Consider the following 17,708-nt stretch of genomic DNA (forward strand, 5'->3'; position numbering starts at 1 on the left):
CACATGTTTCTGTAAATATGCTTTAGAGCTCCTATGTCTGACTTTTGTCAAGAGATATTTTTCTAAATCGACAGTTTGCCCTCTTATCTTAATCATATTGATTTCATTCCTGAAAAAAACACTAAACTTCATATAGTTAAAATTGTCTATTTTCTCTTTTTCTGATCTCCTCCGACCCTGTCTGAGGGGGACCCAGACAAAGGTTGCTTCTCCCATTCCCTGACACCATTGTGAGAAGTACCTCCTTCCATTCGGCTCTCATTTTTTACTGTCACTTTTTTCTGTTTCAGTTACATGGTCATGATTTTCTGTCAAATCACTTTCCAATTTTCCCATTAGTTCTTGTTGCATATTGTGTCCTTCACCCCAGTGGTTATTGTTCTCGGATTAATCAGACGCTGAGTTCAGATGAACTGAGCGCAATTGTTTCTCATTCCTGCTTATGTGGATAGTTCCACTCACCAACATTTCTATTTTTGCCCCAGTAGCAAATCGTTTATATGCTTTCTACTTTATAACAAAGTCTGAGGACCAAACCCATTATTTGTCCTCTGTTTGTCCTGATTTTCCTTGAGATTCTGGACCCTTGGTTCTTTCAGATGGATTTTCTTATTAGTTTTCCTAGTTCAATAAAGTAATCACTTGGTCATTTGATTGGCATTGCACTAAGTCTATAAATTAATTTAGATTGTCTTGTTCGTTTTATTGTTTGGGAGTGGCCCAACCCAGAGCTGTGAGTGCAGCCTTCCAGTTCTTCCTAGGCTTCCCTTGGATGTGTATGGAGTGTTTGGTAATTGCATTTCCTCAAATCTTAAGTGTTGCCTGGTAGGCTGACTCTCAGATATTTCATTTGGTTTAGAGCTATTCTGAATTGGATTTCTTTCTAAAGTCATTTCTTCCTGATTCTTGTCATGGCTCTGTGCAAATGCTGAGTTTTTTGGGTGGATTTATTTTGCATTCTGATACTCAGATGAAGCTCTTGCCTTCATCAGTTTCTTTGTTGAGTGCCTAGGATTTTCCGAGCAAATGATCACCGGCCTATCTGCAAACAGGGAAGGGTTTCGGCTCCTCTCTGCTGATGTGGATGCCTTTGCTTTCGTTCTCTGGTTTGATTTGCTAGGGTTAGCAAGTGACAGTGGGGAGATGGGTGTCTGGGCTTTGCCTCCATGTTGGGCTGTCCCCGTTGTCTGTAACCCGTATTTATTCTCAGAATGCCTCTCTAAAGATCCTTTTCTCTCTTTGACATGGAACAGTACCTGATTAGCTTTTTCAACAGCTGGTTTCCTTGAATGTGGCCTAATGCCTAAGAGGAAATAAGTAAGCTGCCTAGGGCTAGCCTTCCCCCAAGTCCCCCCTCCAAGGTAGTGGTCTGTGTCACCCACTTGGACATAGTCACTGACCTCACTCAGATTTTTCCGAGAACTCGGGTGTAACAAAATGCCAAAGCTCTAGGCAATGTGGATGGGCCAACAGTGACGTGAGGTAGGGTTGAGAGCAAAAAAAAAAAAAAAAAAAAAAAAAAAGAATCCCAACTCTATATACAAAATGTTGGACTTCTAGCCAAGAGTTCTGACTGATGCCAGGGGCTTGGAAGTCTCTTTTCCTGAAGGTATCAGTGGGCTGTACTCCCATTAACTAAGAGCCCTTCCTATATCTCACCCCCCCCCCCAAATACTGGAACAGAGGTAGAGAAAGAGATCCAATCTAACAGGTATTTATGAAGTACCTACTATGTGTCAGGAACAGCTCTAGGTATTAGGGCTACAAAAACAAAAAGGAAAAATCATTACTGCCCACCAGAAGTTTCCATTCTGTGGAAAAGGCATTAGAAACCAAATGGGGACTGCCATCACACCCTGGTACAAAGGCATAGTGGGTGGGGATACATTGTGTAGTTCGAGCTATTGTGCCTCCAAAAGCTCTATTGGAGCTAGAAAAGATCCAAGGCAGACTCCGAACTAAACTGATGAAGGGAGGAGAGCAATGGTCTCTATCTTGGCCAGGCTGGATGTGCAAGGGCCGTTTCTGGGTCCCATCGCATTGCTGATCAGCATGGAAGCTTTAATCTGCTCTAATTCCAACCTGGGCTGGTTTGGCTTTCCTTAAGTCGACTGGTAACTTTCTGCTGCCAGGGACTTACCTATCGATGTTAGACTCAGTGAAGATGTCGGATCACCTTTAGCCTGACCACAGCTTAAAACTGCCAAGCTCAAGTGATGTACTGGCCTCAGTTTCCCCGTAGCAGGATTTGGAGGAGGGTGCCGCTGGGCCCGGCCAAATAGAACCACATATCTGACCGTGTCACTCCCTTGCTCAAAAATCTTTGGTATTCTCCTATTGTAATCCCAATATGTGACATTTAAAAAGCCTTTCCAGTCTGGTTCTCACCTATTTTTCTAGACAAATTTCACATTATTCCTCCTAATTCGCTCTGTGTTCCAGACAAACGGATTACATGCTGTTTCTCATACATAACATTCATTACCCACCTCGGTGCCTAATACTTGTGTAGGAGGCAGTACCTGAGCTGGCTTTGGGAAGAAGGGAGGGGACACTATGAGCTGGAAGTAAGAGGGGACAAATTTCAGATCTGGGAGACTGTGGGAGCGAAGACATGGAGGTGGAGTATGGACTGTTATGGACCAGGAACAGTAAATAAGCCAATGTGACTGGAACTGAGAGTTCCAGAAGCAGAAAATCCAACTGGAAAGATAGCTGGGAGCCATGTCATGGAGGGCTTTCGGAACTGGCCTTAGGACTCTGCTGTCTTTTCCCTTAGAGTGACATTGTCAGGTCTGCGTTTTAGGATTGGCGAGTTGGTGGCTATATGGAGGCTGAATTGGGAAGAGGAGAGATTGGAGGCCCAGAGACCAATTAGAAGGCTGATATCACAACAGGGTAGCGGAGAAGGGGTGAGGGCTGAACTGTGAGTGTGGGTAGACTGGGTGGTTAGAAGGTGTGAAGGTGTCCAAAAGCCTTTGGTGTTGTGAATTTGGAATTCAGGAGAGAGACTAAGGGTGGATTTATAAATCTGGGAACCATCTGCATAGAGTTGATAATAGAATAGGTCAGAGTGCTGGGGGGCACTCATGATTAGTAAGTGTAACATTAGTAAAGATCCAGCAGAGCAAGAGGGAGAAACCAGATTGGAAATGTGTACATAGAATGGATAACTGATTGGATCTGGGCATTGAGGGAGAGAGAAGAGTCAAGGGTGATTTTGAGGCTATAAAGTGAGTCGTGATTTGGGGTAGTAGTGATGGTGCTATGGAGGAATAAGACAAATTCCATTTTGGATGTCTTCTGTTTTTGAGATGCCTCTGAGACAATCCATGAAGATGTCTGACAAACATTTGGTGATGTGGGACTGGAGTTTGGGAGAGAAATTGGACCTGAATATAAATGTTTGAGTGCTGAAATCAGCAAGGGAGAGAAAAGAGGGGATGTAGAAAAAAGAACAGAAAAGAGAAAGACTTGAGAAATTCTGGCACTTAGTGGATTAGAGGAGAATCACCCAATAAAGGAGATCGAGGAAGAATGGAGTCTTTGAAGCCTGAGAAGTAGCATGTATTTATTTGTGTTCTTTAGATATATATTTAGGTACGTATTAGTCTTTGCTGATTAGTTAAGGTCTATTGATCGCTAGTTTAATAGCATTTTATCTCTGGTAGAGGAAGACTCAGTGAATAAAATTTATCGTCGAATGTTCTTTGATTATTGTTTGTGCCTGGGAAAAGCCTAGCCCATTGGCCAACCCAGCCACAAGCTGAATCTTTGGCTCACCGGTTGACTCACCAGTTATGTGTGTTGTAGATCTAGGGCCTTTTTAGATGAAATCAACTCTTCCAAAATGGTAGTCTTATGAACCCAGTCCTGTTAAGGGACAAGGCATAGTAGGGATCAAGGACAAGTCATATGACTTAGTGGTTTGAATCTATAGCTAGGAGCCGAGCAAACAATCTTGAAATGTTAGAATGTTGGCTGCGTGTGAGGCCTTTTTTGTTTGGAGTGGTCCAACTAGCCCCCGTTTTCTCTAAAGATACTAAGAGGCAGATCGCTCAAATCTCTAGTAGGGATGACTCTAGGAGAGCTTTGGGCTTGTTGCTGTCACTTGAATCATAAGCTGGGTAGTGGAGTAGTCTTAGAACGACTCCTCTTGAGGCTCTCAGGACAGAGTTCAGAAGGTAATGGTTTGAGCTGTGAGCAGAAAGGGCATCTCTCTGTCAAGGAGGGAACTGGCCTCCCTGGCCTCCTTAGGGAGTCATCCACTCGACTGGGGAAAGCAACCTGGTGAAAGGGTCTGGTATTGTGGGCCTGATCTTTGATATGAGTCCTTGTCCTCCTTCAGGCAGCTCTGCTTGTTTGGACACTTTTTAAGCAAAAAAGAGCTGAGGATAAATTGAAGTTGAGTCATGTCGGAGGCGGTTGATCTCTCCTTTCTCTCTGAGACAGAGAGGGACTTGATCTTGAAAGTTCTCCAGCGAGACGAGGAGCTCCGAAAAGCCGAAGAGAAGCGGATCAGGTGAGCGTATCGGGAGAGGCCTCGGGGTGTCCTCGGGCCTGGCCTGGCAAGGTTTGGCGTTTTTGCTTGTGTTTCTTGCTTGAGAATTTAGAGAGATCTTGTCCTGGCTGCACGTGCGCTGTGTGCCTCCTGCATGTTTGCCACGTGACGTCCTCAGGCCTTCACGTTGGCTCTGTGTCGTGGTGAACTTTGTAAAAAGCCAACGGCCTCACTCTCTTTTCACCTCACTACCCTGAAAAAACAAAAATCAGCACCAGCCAAAAATCCTGCTCAACCCACTGAGACCCTGACTCCAGGTGAACGACTCTCTCTGGTCTGAGCAGGAGACTAAAGAATGAGCTGCTGGAGATCCGGAGGAAAGGGGCCAAGCGGGGCAGCCAGCGGTATGGTGAGCGGACTTGTGCCCGGTGCCAGCAGAGCCTGGGGAGAGTATACCCCAAGAGCAACACTTGCCGAGGCTGTAATCACCTGGTGTGTCGGGACTGCCGCACCCCTGGCGCCCATGACACCTGGAGGTGCAAGGTGTGCGTCAAGGAAGCGTGAGTGTTGTTCCGGAACCAGGGGGAGGAGTGAGCAGAGAGGGAAGTGAGGCCTTGCATGTGGCAAAAGTGTCAGCCTGCACTCCTGCCTGAAAAAACAAAAACAAAAACAAAAAACTTCCTTTAGCCAAATGTTGCTTCCTCTGCTTCCATCCTAGAGAGCTGAAGAAGACAACTGGTGACTGGTTTTACGACCAGAAAGTGAATCGTTTTGCTAACCATCTGGCCAGTGACTTAGTGAGAATGTCACTGCGTAAGAAGCCAACAGGTACTGCATTTCTAGAGAGAACGTATCCGGGGCAACCCCGTCCTGGCGTATCCAGGACCACTTGGGTTCTTGCCCGCCATAGGAAATAGGGGATCTGTTCTACCACCAACCATTCATTCATTCAGCAGATATTTCTTGAGCACTTATACCAGGGACTTCAACAGATACGTTGATATACAGACGCCTCAAAACCTCACAGTTCCTCAACTTCATGATTTCCCATGACCTACACAATCATACCCTTGATCTTGCCACAGCCCACCAATGTATCACCTCCATGTTGAAGAGCTCTGAAATCCCCTTATCTGATCCCAGTCTCTGCCCTGTTTTTCATCCACAGGATGACCTTCAGTCCCTCAGCTTCTCAGGACCTTCCCAGGCAATCACCCCGACACGAACTATACTCTCTTCCTTTTCCTATCTTGACGTTCAAGTGAGCCAGTTCTACTCTACATTTCTCTCTTCTCTTGAGCTTCTTGCCTTCTTAGAGTATCTCTACTCTTGCCCTGCCAAGCCTCTGCCTTGCATCACTCCATTGCTGCTTGAAAGAAGATTGAAAAAAAATCACAAAATAACACCAACTGAGACCTCTATGAATTGATGTTGCACATTCTCAACTGGGCTTCCCTGCTGCAATGAAGTCTTTTGATACCTCTTTAACTACGCCACTCACCACAGCAGCTCTTTCAAATTTTTCCATTCTTCCTCAAACTTCCCGTGACTCCTCCTCCCTCTCCCCTCTCAGCTAAGAATCTTGCCTCTTATTTTCGTGAAAGCATTGAGTCCCTCTTCTCCCCTCCTTCTCATCCCATATCATTCAGTTGTCCTCTACCACTGTGTCCTCCCTCACCTCTGTGGGTCTTTCTCCTTGCTAAAGCAGACCTGGTCTGTATCTGTAGACTCATTCCATCCCATCTTCTCCACGAGACTGAATCTTTTCTGTCCCTACTCTCTCACTTATCTTGAATCTTACCTTGTGTACTGGCTACTCCCCTATGGCTTACAAGCATACCCATACCTCTTTCACCTTAAAAATACATTTGACCCATCCATCCCTGCTGGCTATCATCTTATATCTTTCCTTCCTTTTGTGGCTAAACTCCATGAGAAGCCTGTCTACCACTGCTACTCTACTACCTTTTATGTCACTCTCCTCTGGTCTCTGATCTCATTGTTCAACTTAAACCACTCTTTCCAAAGTTTTTTTTGCTTTTTTTTTTTTTTTTTTTTTGCTGAGGCAATTGAAGTAAAGTGACTTTCCCAGGGTCACACAGCTAGGAAATGTTAAGTGTCTGATGTCAGATTTGAACTCGGGTCCTCCTGACTTCAGGGCTGGTACTCTATCCACTGCGCCACCTAGCTGCACTATATCATTAGTCTTTTAATGGCCAAATCCAATGACCTTCTTTCAGTCTTCATCCTTCTGGGCCCCTCTGCAGCCTTTGACACTGCTGATCACCCTCTTCTTCTTAATACTCTCTTCGCTCTAGATTTTCATGATACTACCATCTGCTTCTCTTCCAATCTTATTTAACTGCTCTTTCTCCATCTCCTTTTCTGGATCTTTGTCCTAGTCACCCTTTTAACCGTGACTGTCCCACATGGCTCTGTTCCAGTCTCTCTTCTCTTCTTCCTCCATAGTATTTCACTTGATGATTTCATCAGCTGCCATGGATTTAATGACTGTCTCTATGCTGATGATTCTCAAACCTACTTGTCCAGCCCTAACTTCTCTGTTGATGTCCAGATTGGCATCTTCAACTATCTATTGAATATCTCAAAATACATGTCCTGTAGACATCTTAAATTTCCCATGTCCCAAACTGAACTCTTCATTGTCTCCCCTCCACCTCCCATCATCCCTTTTCCTAAACTGGCGAGGGCGTCATCATCATCCCAATCACTCGGGCTCATGACCCAGTCATCATCCTCATTACCTCACTTCCTCTTACCACTTATATCCGATCTGTCATTGGCTTGTTGTACTGTCTTTTGCCTCTTTTTTTTTATATCGCTTAGCATAGAGCCTAGCACATAGTAGGAACTTAATATACATTTATTGACTAATTATCAATTTTACCTTTACGATCTCTCTCACGTGTACCGTCTTGCTTCCTCTAACATTACCATCGACCTGCTGCAAATTCTCATCATTTCATGCCCAAACTACTGCAGTGGACTGCTAATGGGTCCTTCTGCCTCAAGTCTCTTTCCGTGCCAGGCCATCCTCCACTCAGCTATCAAAGTGATTTTCTTCAAATGCAATTGTGATCATATCACCCTCCTGCTTGATAAACCCTAATGGCTTCCTATCGCCTCTAGGATCAAATATGAAATGCTCCATTTGGCAGGGCCCAGCCTCACACCTTTCCATTCTTTTTACATCTTACATTCTACCCTTTCCCTACCCCCCCATGTACTCTTCATTCCAGTAACACAGTCTCCTTGAACAAGACACTTTGACCCCTGACCCTGTGCCTTTTCAGTGGCCATCCCCCATAACTGAAATGTTTTCTCCTTTCATATCTGCCTTCTGGCTTCCTTCAAGTATTTATTAACCTCCCAACTTCTATAAGAAGCCCTTCCCAATAGCCTACTGTCTTCCATCTATTGATTATTTCCATTTCTCTCTGCTTATATCTTGTTTCCTCACCCATCAGACTATGAGTTCCTTAGAGCCGAGACCGGCTTTTGCATTTTTTTAATGTCTCCAGAATTTAACACAGCATCTAGCACATGGGCACCCAGTACATATTTATTGACTGCCTGAGAACCTACTATGTGTCAGGCCTTGTGCTAAGTACTGGGGATACAGGACTAATTGCTATGACTGTAAAAGGTAGTCTCCAGGGAGACGTCATAAGAACAAGAAGGTTGGTTGAAATGGACTGGTACCATCTGCATGTATCCTACATTTAGAACTAGAAAGGACTTGAAACGTCATCAAATTCTAGAGGGGTAAACTGAGGCCCAGGGAGGTTGACTTTCCCAAATCTACTTTTTTAGTAAATGATGGGGCCAAGATTTGACTCATGATTCTCTCTGCCTCGGAATTAGTGTTTGTTCCATTCCACTGTACCATGTTGCCTTGTACTTCTTCCAATTAATTCTTCTTCTCTTCTCCCTTTTGGCCCTTCCCCTTTGGGAATGACCCTTGAAGCTAGTAAAAGGGACACTGTAGGACAGTCTCTTCTCCAGCAGTCCCACCTAAGTGAGGCCCGGACTGGAATGAAGAGCACCCAGGAGCCACTAAAGGAGTTCAGGTAATACTCAGATCATTTCCAGCTTTTGGCTTTTGAGGACAGGTTCTTTTATCACTTGAACCTCTCAGTGGCCTCATGAAATAGACACATGTGACCTTGTGACATTAGTCCACAAAAATGAGAGAAATTGGGTTCTTTGGCTAGGGTTTCAAGGCTAACTAAAGAGAAATGGGGCTCTTGATTCATTGGTTTGGGCCAAATGGTTGATGATTGGTGAGTTTGTGTCTTATCCTTCTTTCCCCCCTTTTCCCCCCCCATCACTCACATCAATAAGAAACATGGCCAGTCAAGTAATGAAAGCACCATCCAGAAGAAGTGATCTCACTCCCTCACAAAAGAATTCTATAGAGAAAATAGCCCAAGATGCCACTGCAGGCTCTCAGCTCTGTGCCCAGTCTTATTGACTCATTGCCTGAGCCCGCCCAAGATACTACTGCAGGCCCTGAGCTCTGTGCCCAACTTGTTGCCTGAGCCTGCCAGGCCTGTGCTCCAAGCTCCACACTGTGCTCCGGCTGATTGGCATGGCTGTTTGTAATTTCATGGGCTCATAGTTTCAGAAACTGAAGAAGCTCTGAGAAGCCTTCAAGTCCAACCGTTTTAGTGACAGAAATTGCCATCAAGGTCAACCCGCTCATTTTACAGAGAAGGAAACTGAGGTCCAGAAGTGTCATATAGCTAGTAAGTGACTGAGATGGGATTAGAACTTGGGTCTTCCTACCTCCAGGTCCAGTGCCCTGCCCACCGTGTCATGTTGTTTTCCTGGGCAGGACTTTAACTTCCTCTGCCCTGCTGATCTCCAGAGAGCGGGAAGCCAGAGGGAGAGGAAATGACCTCAAGAAAAGAAAACGTATTGATTCTGTGTTCAGTGTTGTAGGTCCAAGCCTCCCAGAGCCAGTTGTTTATGACTTATTATTCCAAAGCCAGCCATCGTGCTCCTTGAGAAAGAAATCCTCATACCCTTAGCATGTGTCCCCCACAAAATATTTTGGAAGCCCCATTTATAGGAATCTTGCACAAGGATACCATGGTGATATACTGTGGTAAAACATAGTTATACAGTCAGGTGGAGAATATAACAGTCACCATCTTGCTTCATCAGACAATATCTGAAACCATTTAATCTGTTGGGTATACTCTTGGATAATCATTTCCCTTTCATCTCCTCTGCAATCACTCCCATCGAGGGCTCTGGCAACCTGAAGCAATCAATGGGACCTCCTCCCTCTGATCGATATCTTAATACCCCCAGGAAGTGGGGAAAGAGAGGGGGACTCCTCTTGAATGAGCTTTGTTCTAACTCTCTGGGTCCTGGGAAAGAGGCTGCTATTCACTGAGCAGAGGTTCTTGTCTTGGGGTCGGGTCTATGAACTTAGTTTTAAAATATTTTGATAACTCTATTGCAAAATAGTTGGTTTCCACCATAATCTTATATTTGTATTTTATGCATTTAAAACCACCTCTCTGGGCAAGGATCTATAGGCTTCCATGGACTGCTGTCCCCTAGGTGTCTGAGAAAGAACCCTTGGAGAGAGGGACTTGTAGGGACAAAGAAATACTAATAAGGTTTCTCTTTCAGATTAGTTCAAAGGCTGCAGACTAGAATAATCTCCAAAAGGTTTCTTAATATTTCTAAAAGAGGGTGTGTGTTGTGTGTATGTGTGTGTGTGTGTGTGTAGTAGTGGGAATGGGTAGAAGTGGGATTTTTGTCTGCTCCCACAAAACATAGGAGGAGAATGGATGAGGCCTTCTGCAGGATGCTTAGCTCTGATAGCTTTGGCCAAGCTTGGCCCTCAACTATCATTTGAAGGAGAGAGGATAGATCAGGAGAAGCTAAGGGACCCCTTTGCAGAATCCTATTTTTAAATGCAAAAATTAAAAATATACTGAATTAGAAAGGAAACCAGTTGTATTAAAATAAAGTGATCAAAATATAAAACCCCAAACTATAGAGACCCCCAGGTTAGGAAGCCCTGGCCTACACAATTTCTGATGCTCCCTCCAGGCCTAGCTTTGAGAGCCCGGTGATGTCTGGTTCCTTTATGGCTAGCGTGCCATGTTCCTTGCGGCCCTCTCTCATTTATCTTTCCCCTCATGCCCTTTTCTGGCATGCTGAGAGGGATAAGGGGGGAGGTGAAGGGTTTCTCTCAGCTTTTCTCTGGCTTTGGGTGACCTGAGAACCAGAGGCCTAATGAACACGTCTGACATGAGCTGTTCTGAGTAGTTCCAGTAATGTTCTGGAAAGTCTTCAAGCACACACAAATGGCCCTTTTCTCTTTAGCTTGGAAACAAAAGCAGATCATGGACTTACAGCTGTTAAGGAACTAGGAAGTCATTGAACCCTTTCTTCATTTACTCCAGTCTGGAGTGTGGCCCCAGAAAGGTAGCAGCTTAATTAGGGCCCCTCGGGACTAAGCAGCAGAGCCACAATTGGAACCCAGGTCCATGTGATTGCAAGTCTATACTACTTCTCTGAGAATCCATAGACTTATAGAATCACAGAATGTTAATTAGCCAAGAAGAAACTTTGATCTAGGAGCAATTATGGGCAGCTGAGGACTCAGTGGATAGAACGCTGAGCCTGAAGTCAGGAAGACCCAAATTCAGGCCCGGCCTTAGACACTTACTAGCTGGGTGACTCTGGCCAAGTCACTTAAACTACTTATATTAATTCATCAGAGAAAGAAATGGCAAATTGCTTCAGTACCTTTGCCAAGAAAAAACTTCTTGGACAGTATTGCTGTGGTATGGTCCATGGGATCATGAAGAGCTGGCCATGATCGAACAACAGGGCTGACTCCCTAATTGTGCAGAACAGGCTTCAGGCCTCATCAAGCTTATCCAACTAGCTCAGGGTCAAGTTGCCTCCAGTGCACAGGTCTCCGTATTCTTAGTTTGGTCCTGTTTCTACTGCACCATGCAGATAGTTGGACATTTTTCTTTTTATGGGAGAGGGGAAGTTTGGGGGGACTACACTAGACCCAAGATGAAGGACTTTGTCCTTTGTTGGCTGCAAAGCAGATCACTGTCTCCCGCTCGCTACTGCTGTCCCTGGTGCCTGGGATTTTAGTCACACCTTATCTGTGAATGGAGAATTTCCCCATACCTGAAACATGCCATTAAAAAATCCTTGTTGAATGATAGCTATGAAATCTCTTCTTCCCATGAGGGATTCTGAGATAATAGAAGAATGACTAGAAAGTTTCTTTTCTATCACCTGTCGCTTCATCCCGAGATCAGGAGCCCAAAGGAGCATAGGGAAGGATTCAAGAGAGATGCTAAGCGACTCGGCTTGTCGGCCAGTGAACCTGTGCCAGTCTTCGTCATGGAAGAGGAGACTTCACCTGGGGTGGCCGGAGTCCCACCGAGCACTCATTTGTTTTGGGTTTTTCCCCCTGTAGTTTGTCATTTGCTGCTTCAGAGCCCAGAGATGGAAAGGATTCTCTGGAGCCCGAGAGCACGAGCACGGACAATAGCCAAGTAGATGCCGTAGGCGACACTTGGAGGTGAGAGCGCTGCCTCCCTCCTGAGCATGCACGTATGCACATGTGCATACCCACATGTGTGTATGTACACACACACACTCACACACGTGCACCCCATCCCCCTGCTCTGAATTCTCAGCAAGTTTCCTCTCTATATCAGTGCTAGGATGCAGGCTTCTTCTTCCTGTGGGGTGCCAGCTTCACTTACTAGAACTGTCCTGAAATCTCTGACTATTGGATCATTTGCTTTGACCCTTCTAATATCACTTCTTTTCAGTAAGTGGTCCTGGAGCCCAGGGCAGCTGGAGTGTATTAGCTTTCTCAGGCTGGACTGTTTAAGGAGTGTGCTGCCCAGCCACCCCTCAGCAAGGATGCTTACTTCTGGGTGTTTGCATACTAGAGGCTGCAGCTTATTTAAAAATTAACCTTCTGCATTCCCTTACCTCAAATAGAGCTCACATAAAGCCCAGGGTCTGGGTTTGCTAACTATGACTCAAGGCCAGCGACTTTAGATTTTCCAGCAGTGTGTTTCCTATTGGGGTTGGCCAGGTTCTGCTTCTAACATGTGTACCTGTCTGTCTGTCTCCTGGAGAAACCCTCTGGAGAAACTTGGAACCTTGCAAGAAAGCAAGAAGAGCTCGGAGGGCTCAGAGTGCAGCACTTCTGTGGCCGTCGCCGGTAAGGCCGAAGCTGGCAAGGCCGAAGTGGATGATGTAAGTTGGGATTTGATTCAGACAAACTGGGGTGGCCCACACAGTTCCAGTGAGGGATTTGACTGAATAGAGTTTGGTTCATGCCCTTGTGGGAAATCCAGTTGATAGTCTGGTCCAGTGAGTCTAGAAAACACACAGGTTTAAAATTTTAGTTGAAAGTTCTATATATATATGTATGTGTGCACACATATGTGTTTCTGGGAATAAGTTCACACTTTAGTTCATGATTCAGTCCAAAGCATTTTGGTGAAAATTATGATGCATCTATCTTGTTGATCTTCAATTTTTTCCCAAGGTATTTACATTTTATTATTTTTTAATTGAAGTTTTTTATTTTCAAAACATATGCAAGAATAATTTCTCCACCACTGACCCTTGCAAAACCTTGGGTTCCAATTTCCTCCCCCTTTCCTCTACCCCCTCTCCTAGATGGCAAGTAGTCCAATATATGTTAAACATGGTAGAAACATAATGTGTAATAAAAATATAAAATAAATCCAATTTATGCATATTTATTTATACAATTATCTTGCTGCACATGAATCCATGATCTTTACTTCGAAAGGGCTGTATTTTAAAAATTTAAATTTGTTTAGTATCTTATTTTTCCCCAGTTACATGGAAAAACAATTTTTAAAAATTTGTTTTAAAAAATATACATATATAACCAGAAAAAAAGTTGTTTCTATGTGTAGCTGTGGAAAATAAAAATTTTAAAATAAATAAAATTTATTTTTAAAACTTGGAGTTCCAAATTCTCTCCCTTCTTCTTTTCCCACCCACACCTCCCCTTTGAGAAGGCATAACTATTTCTCTTAAGAAGGGTTTGAATCAGAGAACATTGTACACAACAATAAGATTTCAATATTGATGGACGTGGCTCTTTTCAGTAGTGAGGTGACTCAGGCCGGTTTCAATGGTCTTGTGATGGAGAGAGCCATCTATCCAGAGAGAGGACTGTGAGGACTGAGTGGGGATCACAACATAGCATTTTTACTTTTTGTTGTTGTTTACTTCCTTTTTTCCCTTTTTGATCTGATTTTCCTTGTGCTGCATGATAAATGTGGAGACATGTATAGAAGAATTACACATGCTTAACATATTTTGGATTACTTGCTGTCTAGTCAAGGGAGTGGGGGGAAGGGAGGGAGAAAGATTTGGAATACAAGTTTTTGAAAGGACTTTTTTTGAAAACTGTGCATATATTTTGAAAATAAAAAAGCTAAAAAAAGAAAAGGACAAAAAGACTAAACTACATAAACAAATCTTGAAATAAAGGAAAATAAATTACTCATCAGAAACCTTTGATTTTGAGAGTGTGCTTCTCAATTTGCTATCCCCTAAAGTGCCTAACTCACTGTGCATTTAAGACATTATTTAATAAATACATTGGATTTGTATGTTAGGTAGGAAAAAAAAATTAATCCACAGGCACTATTTTATGAGAGTCCAGGAAGAAATATACTTTTTGTAGGTCTTCCTAATGGTCTCAGATATATTCTGGTCCAATGATTTTGATGGCTTCTTGTTGTGATACTCATTTGATACTTATTTGACACAGATTGGTTTCATGTTTCAGCCCAGTAGTTGAAGTAGGGTTTTTAGTGTATTTGGAAATGAACTAACTTTAGAGACTGTTTTCTAACTGCCTTGAGAGAAATCTGACATCCTGAAAAAAAAATCATTGTCCCATCCTCAGTCATCACATTTAGGGATCCCAAATACGCATTAACAAAAATTTGGGATTTCTGTTCAGCAACATTCTATTTAGAACAAATAATCCCTCGAGAAAAGTTGTTAATATAAATTTCACCCATAAAACTGTGTAGAGCTTAGTCTTCCCTTAACATATATATAATATATATAATATATCAAAGCCAAAAGTTGCTAGAGATTCTACAATCAGGTTCTGAGGTCAAATGTGATCTAACCTTGAAAACAAAACCCAGTAAAATGGCTACCATAGTTTACTAAAATAAAAACTTAGAGCTACCACAAGTGATAACCTAAGTCTAGTGTCACTTGATTCTTTAATCACATTTATTCTTTAGGGAACTTTTCCTTTTAAAAACCTCATTTAGAACAACTTGTTTTGAGCATAACTTTAAACCGTACATAAGTTCAGCATGTTAATGTATGTACTTTGGTTTACTACTTTGTTACCTTTCAAAATTGAGTGTTGATATGGAACTAGTATAGAAAGCATGAAATATATTTGCCTTATTTCAGAATAAATATACAGGAAAAACAAAAAAAAAGAATTTTAAACACAGAATAAAATTAAATAACTGTTAAAAAAAAGAAGGGTTTGAATCAATTTGAATAAACGTATAGAATTTGTGTCTATATCATGGGGGTGAGCCAACAAAGAGAGTTCATTCAAATGGAGGTTCATATACTGACTTTATACATTTCTCCTCCCTCCTAAGCTTCAATCTCCCTTTAATATATATATATATATATATATGTGTGTGTGTGTGTGTGTGTGTGTGTGTGTGTGTGTGTGTGTGTGTGTACACATATATTACATTTATATTTGTTCATATTTACAATTAGATTTAAAAGATTTTTTACATTAATTTTTAAAAAATTTGAGTTCCAAATTCTCTTCTTCCTTCCCACCCTCCCCTCCCCCTTGAGAAATTGAACAGTATACTTTTGATTATACATGTGAAGCTGTGTAAAACATGTTTCCATATTGGCCATGTAGCTGTGTCCCTTCTTCCATAAACTTGGTGCCTACTCCCTTCCTTAGGAAGCCCAGCCTTCCGGGCAGACTTTGGGGTTTGCAGATGAGACTGAAATGATATTCAAGAAGAATCCCAGGAGAGCCCTGAGGCCTTCAGGTAGTCTCTTCCTCCTTCTCCTCTTCCTTCTTTTCTTCCTCCTTCTCCTTCTTTATCTCTTCCTCCTCCTCTTCCTCCTTCTCTTCTTCTTCCCTGCCAAGGGTTGGGAATGGGATGGGTCTGAGCAGCCTGGAGCACAGTAGGGCTTTTTAAAAATATGGATTTTTGATCTCTTCTTCAGAGTATACTAAGTCTGTCATGGATCTTCGCCCAGGAGAATTAAGCCCTGGTAATGGCTCCTTGGGAGATAGAAGCAGGTCCGTCCCAGGCCTCATTGCAGATATGGTAAGAGCCCTTCTGCACTAGGTCTGACAACCATGTGATGTTTTTCTTCTTGTTGTTGCTGTTCAGTCATTTTAGGCATCTTCGACTCTCTGTGACTCCATTTGGGGTTTTTTTGGTAGAGATATTGGAGCGGTTGGCCATTTCTTTCCCCAGCTATTTTACAAATCAGGAAACTGACGCAAACAGGGTGAAGGGACTTGCCTGGGAAGTGTCTGAGGCCAGATTTGAACTCACAAAGCTGAGTCCTCCTGACTCCAGGCCCAGTACTCTGTGAACTCTGACTCTCCTTAGCTGCCCATGTATTAAAAATACTCATCATTTGAACTCTTTGGTACTGTTTAAAAAATTGAATTAGTTCATGGAAAACAGGCCTGGACACCATAGAACATAGTGGCCCAGTCAGTATTCAACAAACCCAAGAAGATTTTAATTAATTGTTGGAGAAACTAGGAAAACATTTAGCAGAAATTGCGTTTATTCCAGAGTCTCACTTTGTACAGCGCAGTAAACATCAATCATATAAGCATATGTGAATGTGATGGGGTAGAGTACATCTGAAAAAACTGGGGAGATGAGAGGAAGTCTCATGGCCAGGGAGAGGATTGTCAACAAAATGACATTTGGTCATGACAAAAATCAACAAGTTCCCAGTTGAACAAAACTTTAAAAGCTTTCGCACGAGCAAAATCAATCCAGGTAAAATATGAAGAGAAATCACAATGTGGAAGGGACATCTGTAGGAAACGTGATTGTTTAAGCTATTTGGGAAGTTTATGAAAATATCTGACCTGAGGCAGTTCTCCAATAATAATAATAATAGTCAGCTTATGATGACAGTCTCCAGAAGAATCACAAACTCTCTTCAGCCTTGTAGAAATGATGGAAATCACCAATACAAATGCAAATTAAAAGAACTTTTAGGTTTCAACTCATACGCAAAATATTAACAAAAATGACAAGGACAAAATATTGATGTATAAGCTGTGGGAAGGCAGGCACGCAGATACAATTCAACAAGAATTTATTAAGTCCCTCTGGTATAGTAGGTGCCAAGGCTCATGGAAGGTGCCGGGGATGTACAAAAACCCAACCCTAAATTTTATTGCAGCCTCTGATCATCAACTCGGTCATTTCCAGATGTGTGTTCCTCAACCCACTTAAGACTTTAACCACCATGTTTCTCATAACATCTCACAACATGATGCTATTCCATTACATTAAGGTACCACAGTGCATCCAGCCGTTCCCCAATCGATGGGCACTCACTCGGTTTCCAGTTTTTTACTCCTGCTGGGTGACATTTGGACTTTTGTTTTGTATGTGGAGTTGACCTTTAGCGATTAGTACTCTGTGAGCTCAGAGTTCTCAGATTTCCCAGACTTATTAATCCTCGATGAAAGACAAAACCCAGCTAGTTCTGTGTTCCTGCAAATCTCCTAAGTCCAGTTACCAATTGGCATATGTGAAACAGCTTTGCGTATGCTTGAGACAGCGGAGGGAAAGCTAGCTCCTAATTCCTATCACTGCAGATGTACTAATCTCACAATGAATCATACATCGTCTCAGATATTATTCTCATTTTGTATTTGAACATCTTGTCTCCTGCCTTAGTACCACCTGTTTTGGGGGCTTTGGAAACAACCACCTGTCCACCCACCTCCAGCTCCTGACCTTTCCCAACTTCCTAGGCAACAGTAATCTTTGCCTCTTCTGGGTGTGTTTCTACATCAAGCCCCATCTCTTCCATAAGACAGTTCACCTTTCTGAGCCTCAGTTTACTCACCTGTAAA

At 43.0% G+C, this 17,708-nt stretch overlaps 1 protein-coding gene across 5 annotated transcripts in view; it reads left to right on the forward strand.

The window, feature by feature from the left end:
• SYTL4 (synaptotagmin like 4) overlaps positions 1 to 17,708 on the forward strand; it is a 48,928-nt gene that overhangs the window by 12,280 nt on the left and 18,940 nt on the right. For 2 of the 5 annotated variants that reach the window (XM_074278469.1, XM_074278470.1), the window contains exons 3-10: positions 4,349 to 4,522; positions 4,846 to 5,061; positions 5,220 to 5,329; positions 8,490 to 8,592; positions 11,991 to 12,095; positions 12,667 to 12,787; positions 15,543 to 15,633; positions 15,815 to 15,918. In XM_074278469.1, coding sequence (XP_074134570.1) covers positions 4,413 to 4,522; positions 4,846 to 5,061; positions 5,220 to 5,329; positions 8,490 to 8,592; positions 11,991 to 12,095; positions 12,667 to 12,787; positions 15,543 to 15,633; positions 15,815 to 15,918 — 960 coding nt within the window. In that variant the 5' untranslated portion in view covers positions 4,349 to 4,412. Of the gene's footprint in view, positions 1 to 4,348; positions 4,523 to 4,845; positions 5,062 to 5,219; positions 5,330 to 8,489; positions 8,593 to 11,990; positions 12,096 to 12,666; positions 12,788 to 15,542; positions 15,634 to 15,814; positions 15,919 to 17,708 lie in introns of those variants that run through there. The other 3 variants (XM_074278471.1, XM_074278472.1, XM_074278473.1) reach the window with 3 other exon arrangements.

This window comes from Sminthopsis crassicaudata, chromosome X (assembly GCF_048593235.1).
Source record: "Sminthopsis crassicaudata isolate SCR6 chromosome X, ASM4859323v1, whole genome shotgun sequence".
Lineage (NCBI taxonomy): Eukaryota > Metazoa > Chordata > Mammalia > Dasyuromorphia > Dasyuridae > Sminthopsis > Sminthopsis crassicaudata.